At 39.3% G+C, this 8,168-nt stretch overlaps 1 protein-coding gene across 1 annotated transcript; it reads left to right on the top strand.

Annotated features, from left to right (window-relative positions):
• Positions 1-6,106: 6,106 nt before the first annotated feature.
• Positions 6,107-7,391, top strand: LOC142523323 (uncharacterized). Its single transcript, XM_075627076.1, has 2 exons — positions 6,107-6,820; positions 6,930-7,391. Exons 1-2 carry the CDS (start codon positions 6,217-6,219, stop codon positions 7,289-7,291), a joined length of 966 nt encoding a protein of 321 aa, XP_075483191.1. The 5' UTR covers positions 6,107-6,216; the 3' UTR covers positions 7,292-7,391.
• The last annotated feature ends 777 nt before the right edge of the window (positions 7,392-8,168 follow it).

The following is an 8,168-nucleotide window of genomic DNA, read 5'->3' as shown; positions in this document are numbered from 1 at the left end:
CTCAGCAGTTTACACCACGACCTTCTGGAGGACAGTCACGTATGCAGGGAGCTGGTCCGCCTCAGGCACATGTGTATGCTTTGACACGAGAGCATGCAGAGGTGGCACGAGAGGAGATGATAGCGGGTAAGTGTTATTTATGTTCTTATCCTGCTTATATTCTTGTTGATACTGGTGCCTCACATACTTTTATATCGAAGAGGTTTGTGGTTGAGCATCATATGCACTCGTCTCCATTGTCTATGCCTCTTTCTGTTTCGACACCTTCTGGAGTTGATATATCAGTTGTGTCTATGATATCAGATGGTATTATTTATTATGAGGGCTATGAGCTGAGATCTGATATGATTATTCTAGAGATGACTGATTTTGATTGTATTGTGGGAATTAATGTGCTGAGGAGATATTGTGCGACAGTTGATTGTTATCAGCGGGTGGTATATTTTTATACAGATGAGAAAGAGCGTTGGACATTTTATGGGAAGGGTTCTCGTCCCCGTGTTCCGTTGGTATCTGCCATCCGGATGTCGCGGTTATTGGAGCATGGGCATGAGGGTTATCTTATTTATGCTGTAGATGTGACAGAGAAGAAGGAGGAGGTGGGAATAAAGGAGATACCTATAGTTGCTGAGTTTGCCGATGTATTTCCTGATGAGATTCCAGGCTTCCCACCAGTTCGTGAGGTGGAGTTTGGGATTGAGTTGATGCCAGGTACTTCCCCTATTTCTCGTACTCCTTACAGAATGGCACCAGCAGAGTTGAGAGAGTTGAAAGCCCAGTTGCAGGACTTGCTGGACAAGGGATACATTCGCCCTAGTGTATCGCCTTGGGGTGCACCAGTCTTATTTGTGAGAAAGAAAGATGGAACTATGCGGCTTTGTATCGACTATCGACAGCTGAATAAGGTAACGATTAAGAATAAATATCCCCTCCCTCGTATTGATGATTTGTTTGATCAGTTACAGGGAACCTCAGTATATTCGAAGATTGATTTGAGGTCAGGATATCATCAGACACGAGTTAGAGAGGAGGATATTCAGAAGATAGCATTCAGGACCAGATATGGGCATTACGAGTTTTTAGTTATGCCGTTTGGATTGACGAATGCTCCAGCTGTGTTCATGAGTTTGATGAATAGGGTATTTCAGCCTTATCTCGATCGATTTGTTATTGTGTTTATTGATGATATATTGATATATTCCAGGAGTGAGGCTGAGCATGCAGGGCACTTGCGTTCAGTGTTACAGGTGTTGCGAGATAGACAGTTGTATGCCAAACTCAGTAAGTGTGAGTTTTGGTTGGATCGAGTGGTCTTCTTGGGTCATGTTATATCGAGAGATGGGATTTCTGTTGATCCAACGAAGGTCGAAGCCGTGTTACAGTGGTCTGCACCTACATCTGTACCTGAGATTCGTAGTTTCTTGGGTTTAGCAGGTTATTATCGTCGATTTATCGAGGGATTTTCAAAGATTGCTAGGCCTTTGACACAGTTGACTCAGAAAGGTGTGCGATTTCAGTGGTCTGAAGCATGTGAGAGGAGTTTTCAGGAGTTGAAGCACCGACTGACGACTGCACCGGTGTTATCAATTCCTACAGAAAATGAGAGGTTTGTTGTTTATACTGATGCATCATTACATGGTTTGGGATGTGTTTTGATGCAGGATCGACATGTTGTGGCATATGCCTCGAGACAGCTGAAACCACACGAAACAAGGTACTCTGTGCATGACTTGGAGTTGGCAGCCATTATCTTTTCCTTGAAGATATGGCGACACTATTTATATGGTACCTCGTTTACGATTTATACTGATCATAAGAGCTTGAGATGTTTGTTTACCCAGACAGAGTTGAATATGAGACAGAGACGATGGTTAGATTTGCTGAAGGATTATGATTGTGAGATTGAATATCATCCTGGTCGAGCCAATCTTACAGCTGATGCATTGAGCCGTAAAATGAGTTGTACTGCAGAGGATGTGAGTCGTTTATCAGCTATGATGATGTCTTGTTGTTCCTTGGGATATGATTTTGATATCTCGACGACTCCTATCCAGGTATCTACCTTATTAGCTGAACCTGATATATATGGTTGTATTCGTGATGCACAGATGACAGACGAGAGAGTTCAGCGATGGAGGGAGTTAGTTTCTCAGAAACAAGATACTCGTTTTAGAGTGGCTGATGATGGCAATTTGAGGATGAATGATAGATGGGTAGTTCCTGATATATCTGAGTTGCGCCAGGGCCTGTTGCGGCGTGCACATTGTAGTTGATATTCTATCCACCCTGGTGGCAAGAAGATGTATAAGGATCTACGCTCTCAGTTTTGGTGGAAGGGAATGAAACGTGATGTGATTGATTTTGTACGTCGATGTCTTAATTGTCAACAGATCAAAGCTGAGAGGAGAAGGCCGGGAGGTGAATTGAGGAGTTTAGAAGTGCCGACTTGGAAATGGGAGCACATATCGATGGATTTACTGACTCATTTGCCAAGAAGCACTGGAACTATTGATGCTATTTGGGTGATTGTTGATCGATTGACGAAAGTTGCACATTTTATACCTTATAGCATGAGTAGTACGTACTTGACGATGGCACAGTTGTATATACGAGAGATTGTACGGTTGCATGGGATTCCGGTGTCTATTATTTCTGATAGAGATCCTCGATTTACTTCTCATTTTTGGGAAGGATTGCAGACTGCGATGGGGACAGAGTTGAGATTGAGTACGGCTTATCATCCCCAGACAGATGGTCAGACTGAGCGTACTATTCAGACGCTGGAGGATATGTTGCGTGCTTATGTTATGGATTTTAAATCTGGTTGGCAGTCATCTATTCCATTGGTAGAGTTTGCGTATAACAATAGTTATCAGAGTAGTATTCAGATGGCTCCATTTGAGGCATTGTACGGGAGACGTTGTAGATCTCCGTTATACTGGGATGGTGTTGATCGAGCTGCAATTACCGGTCCTGATATGATTCATGAGATGGAACAGAAAGTAAAGTTGATACAGCAACGATTGAAAGCAGCTCAAGATAGACAGGCCGCCTATGCCAATAAAAGACGAAGACCTTTAGAGTTTCAGCAGGGCGATCGAGTATTTTTGAAAGTTTCTCCTTTTCGTGGCACAATGCGATTTGGTATGAAAGGAAAGTTAGCACCGAGATATGTTGGCCCGTATGAGATATTGCAGCGGATAGGCACTTTGGCTTACCGATTGGCTCTACATCCATCTTTATCTGGTATTCATGATGTGTTCCATGTGTCGATGTTGCGGAAGTATGAGCCGGATCCTTCACATGTGTTGGATATTTCTGATGTTCAGTTAGATCCTGACGTGTCTTATGTTGAGAGACCAGTTTGTATTTTGGATCGATCTGAACGGAAGCTTCGTAGTAAGATTATACCGATGGTGAATGTTCAGTGAGAGCATAGAGGTGTCGAAGAGGCCACTTGGGAGACAGAGCGGCATATGAGGGAGCTCTACCCCTACTTGTTCTGATGGTATGACGTATCTTTCTTTATGCATGTTATTACTGTTGTTGATTAATTTCGGGGTCGAAATTCATTTAAGGGGGGTAGAAATGTAATGCCTGAAATAAATATCACATTTTGTTGATTTAGTAATGTGAGATTACTAAATAATTAATGATTTTTAAAGAATAAATTATGACATATTTTGGTCATATGAAGTCCAAATGATTTGAATTTGGATATAATGTAGAGAACTCGAAGATATAGAAGTTTCATGTTTTGAGTTTTAGAAAATTTGATCATTTGACTGGTCCAAAGAGATATAACAATGTTAAAATGCTAAATATTATATATTATATTATATTATATTATATTATATTATTAATATAATATTATAATATAATATTTTATAAAAAAATTTTAAAAAAAAAGAAAACATTGAATCGGTGGAATTCAATATGAATTCCACCGAACTGTTCCAAATAAAGGAACATAGATAGCAACGAAGCGAGAGAAATAATAACAAAGGGTTTTGAGATTTTCTTTTCGATCTTGTGACTTATCGGTTTATCCAATCGACGAACCGACTTCAGTTCTGGAATCGTTGACACGAGGTCTTCGATTTGAAGTATAAATTTTATAGTTTTGGTGGTATTTGAAATTCGTCGATTTCTGGAATAAATCCGATAAATTGTGAAATCATACAGAAATTGAAGATTGTTGAGTAGTGTATGATTTTAACGAAGTAGAAAAGATTATTGTGTTGTTGTTTTGAATTATTCCTAATTTATTATAATTAGGGATTTTAATCGTTGAATTGAGATTGGAGAGTTGTTTGTTAGTTGTTATTAAATCTGATTGTATATTCGGAGTCTACGAAGTATAGGCTACACGTTGATATAAAGTTTTCACAATTTGACGGATGTTGTAAAATAGCCTATTATTTGATGTTAAATTAATTATGGTGTATTTGATGGTAGTATTGTGAATTAAATACACCAGAATATTAAATTGTTGAACAATACAAATTTATAATCGAGTTTTATATTTTGTTGAATTAATTGTTGTTGGATTATTTGATGTTATATATTGAGGCTGTTATAACTGTGTTGATACGGTGACAATGATCTGATAATTGTTGTTGAATTATTTAGATACATCACACGCCTCAGGATCAAAGAAATAGCCAGATTGTATATATACTCGATTATCAGGTACGTGTTGACGTACGAGCATATGTTGTTATTGTTTAGTATTGATGAATACTATTGCGTTGAACAATGATAAATCACCGGAATTGGGTGATTTGATATTATATTTGTTGTTTATTATTGTTGATGTTGTTGGTTATCGTTTTTGGGAGACGTCTCGTTGATGTTGTCACGTTGATGTTATTCGTTCGGAGTTGGAGTGCAACGTATCGTGGATGTTGTTATTCGTTCGACGATATTGCTGTCGCCGGTGTTGGGGTGCGACGTATCGTCGATGTTGTTGTTCGTTCGACGATATTGCTGTCGTCGGTGTTGGGGTGCGACGTATCGTCGATGTTGTTGTTCGTTCGACGATATTGCTGTCGTCGGTGTTGGGATGCGACGTATCGTCGATGTTGTTGCATTGTGATGTTGTTGAGATTGTTGTTGGCTGATTGTCCAGAAACGGCAAAGGGGGTATTTCTATTATGATTTCAGTTATATTTTATGTTGTTAATATAACTGTTATGTATTACGATGATGATTGTTGTATATGCTCACCCTTTGAGGGCTGTTTCTGTTGGGCAGGTTACAGGACTATGCGTGAGACATGATAGTGGTGAAGGACTAGGTGTGTCTAGTCAAACAGTCCTGTAGTTGATAGTAGATAGAGACAATATAGCTTATTGTCTTATTTGAGTTGTTGTGTATGTATTTATTGTACTGTTTCTGCTACACTGACGTAGATGGTGTGGTGATGGCATTATTTTGTCGTATATGCATTATATTATTACGTCGTCGAAAAGAAAATTTTTTATGCATATGACGTCACATGTTGCATGATTACATGGCGAGGTTTGGGGCGCCACAACGTGGCATGTATTATATCCACCCTTGTGGATGCCCTAATGAGATGATATTCACTTATCAGATACAATGAAATATATCAAAACTGTATTGAGTATTCACTCATTAATGTGGTTTGTGAACAACAAAATAGAACTATACACATAAATATTGGCTTAACGTAAATTATACACAAAGTTTGCGTTTTGATTCCATTTTACAGTCATTTATTGTAAAAAAAAAATCTAAATAAACCCTAAAATTTTGTATAAAATGCGTGCGACATGACGTCGGAAATAGTTAATACTAGTCCTAATTATACAACTTGAAGCTTTTAAATCATTCCAATTAGGAGAATAATTTCACCCAAATAAATTTTTTTTGAAAGAAAATGTATAATATTTTTAAGGACGCCAAGTCCAGCGATGCACACCACAACTTGCAGTAGCATTTCCACACTGATTCAATGGTGCGTACGGCGTACCCCACACCAATCCCCCGATCCGACGGCCTAGATCTGACGCAGGCCCACAAACCGCGGCCCCGAACCCACGTTGCTATATACATTCCATTTGCGTTTGCATGCCCAATTTCATTTCCTCTCCCAGGCTTCACTTCCATCCGCTTCGGGGTACATTCAAGAAAAATAAAACAAGAAAACACAGTGAAGTGGAGCATAGTATTCCACTTTGTTCGATTAGCATGTCGATTTTATCATCGAAATTGTTCTTGATCTCAGCTGGAGTTGTTTCACTGGCTGTGGGATTCAAATTCTATGTTCCATTCACCGTCGGCGAGATTCCGGTGATATTGTCCGTCGTCCTGTCTTGGTTGAAGCCGCCGTATTTGTACGTTATCATCAACGCTATCATCGTCGTAATCATCGTTTCGTCACGCTTCCACTGGAGTCCATCTGATCAATCGTCGTCAGTTAGATCTGAGCATTTGATTTCAGTCAAGACTCCTCCGCCATCGTATTACGAGTCATTGTCAGCTCAGCCGGAGATTGCGTCTGTAGTTCAGGAATCCATGGCGGCCGCGGCCGCGGTGGTTTACGACAGTGAAGATAGGGTTGTTGAAGTGAAACATGTGGTGGTGAACGGTTCGAAAGTCGTTTTTGAAACCGAAGAAGCTGTGGCCGAAGCTAAGGATGCATTGGTTGACTCGATGCTGACGTACGATCCTCCGCCGCATGAGATGCTAGTTTCTCCGGAGCTTCCTCTGGAATTTCTCTTGCCGGTGAGGGAGAAACCTCTGTTGTCTTCCAGATTCGGCCATAGAAAACCTATCAGAACAACTCCTGAAGGTAATTTAGAAAGTTTACAACTAAAATTCGTAAGTTTCTTGATATTCGAGATTAAATTTGAATCGGGAGCTATATTATTTAGCTGTTTCTGAGATAGGAAAATCTACAGGAATGGGAGCTCTGAAGGTGGCTAAACAGAAGAGGCTGGAAACGCTGGATAGCACTTGGAAGATGATAACGGAGGGGCGTCACGTGCCTCTCACGCGGCACACCCAGAAATCCGAGGCGTCCACTTCCGCCCCTTCGGGTCACGTGGCCACATCAGAGAACTTCCAGGATCGGACCAGTTACCCTCCGCCACGGCCACCGCCACCGGCTGCGGCGGAACGGATGCGCAAAGAACCGTCGCTGGGTCAGGACGAGTTGAATCGCCGAATTGAAGCCTTCATCGATAAAATCAATGAAGAAATGAGGATTCAGAGGCAAGAATCATTGAACAAGTACAAAGATGTGGTGCATCGTGGGCTATGATTTTAGTCGATTATTATATAAATTTGGTTACTTGGTTTATTAGTTCGAATAATATTTAAAAAAAATTACATCCCATAAATTATAAATATATTTTAGATTTTATGGTTTTATTTTATTTTCCCATAAATATTTATAATTTTTTTAAATAAAATACTAATAATATTAAACCAAATCTTGAAGAATCACATCCTGAAATACAATGAGCTGAATGTAAACTCGACATGAAGATCAGACAAAGAAACATCAGCCCTATTTAAAGCATGAGCAGTAATGAATCGTTTATCTCCTAAAAAAACAAATGATAGATATTCGAAATCTAACACTTGTATTTTGCAATCTTCCAAAATAAGTCCAACCGAAGAAAATGCGGAATTGAATAATGACAAAAATTTGTGTGAGACGGTCTCACGGGTCGTATTTTGTGAGACGAATATCTTATTTGAATCATCCATAAAAAAATATTACTTTTTATGCTAAGAATATTATTTTTTATTGTGAATATCGGTACGATTGATCCGTCTCACATACAAAAATTCATGAAACTGTCTCACAAAAACTTGCTGTCGCAGAATTTTATCCATGAACAATTGACAGAGCATCGGATACAATTATGACTGATAGTGAGCCAATCTTTGACCTAGCTCAAAGGCTTTCCCAATTTCTAGTGCCTCGTAGTCTAATTATTATCTTTTAAAGCTTCGAGATAAGGTATGAGTGGCGTTATTTTTATTGTTCGGAATGCATATAGTAATTTGGGCAAGGAACACAAAATCTACTGTTCTTTTTATCATATATTGACCATAAATGTGAACTTCTATTATATTTTGTCCATACACGAATTGCTTTTAGTTTTTATCATTTAAGCCCAATTTGGTTG

This window comes from Primulina tabacum, chromosome 13, assembly GCF_025594145.1.
Source record: "Primulina tabacum isolate GXHZ01 chromosome 13, ASM2559414v2, whole genome shotgun sequence".
Lineage (NCBI taxonomy): Eukaryota > Viridiplantae > Streptophyta > Magnoliopsida > Lamiales > Gesneriaceae > Primulina > Primulina tabacum.
Note: the sequence above shows the minus strand (reverse complement) of the source record. Positions and strands in the feature narration are given on the sequence as shown.

Excerpts from the sequence above, each read along its gene's own strand:
- LOC142523323 (XM_075627076.1), top strand. The coding sequence starts at position 6,217 with ATGTCGATTTTATCATCGAAATTGTTCTTGATCTCAGCTGGAGTTGTT. Across the intron at positions 6,821-6,929 it reads TATCAGAACAACTCCTGAAG|GAATGGGAGCTCTGAAGGTG; the intron begins GTAATTTAGAAA and ends GAAAATCTACAG.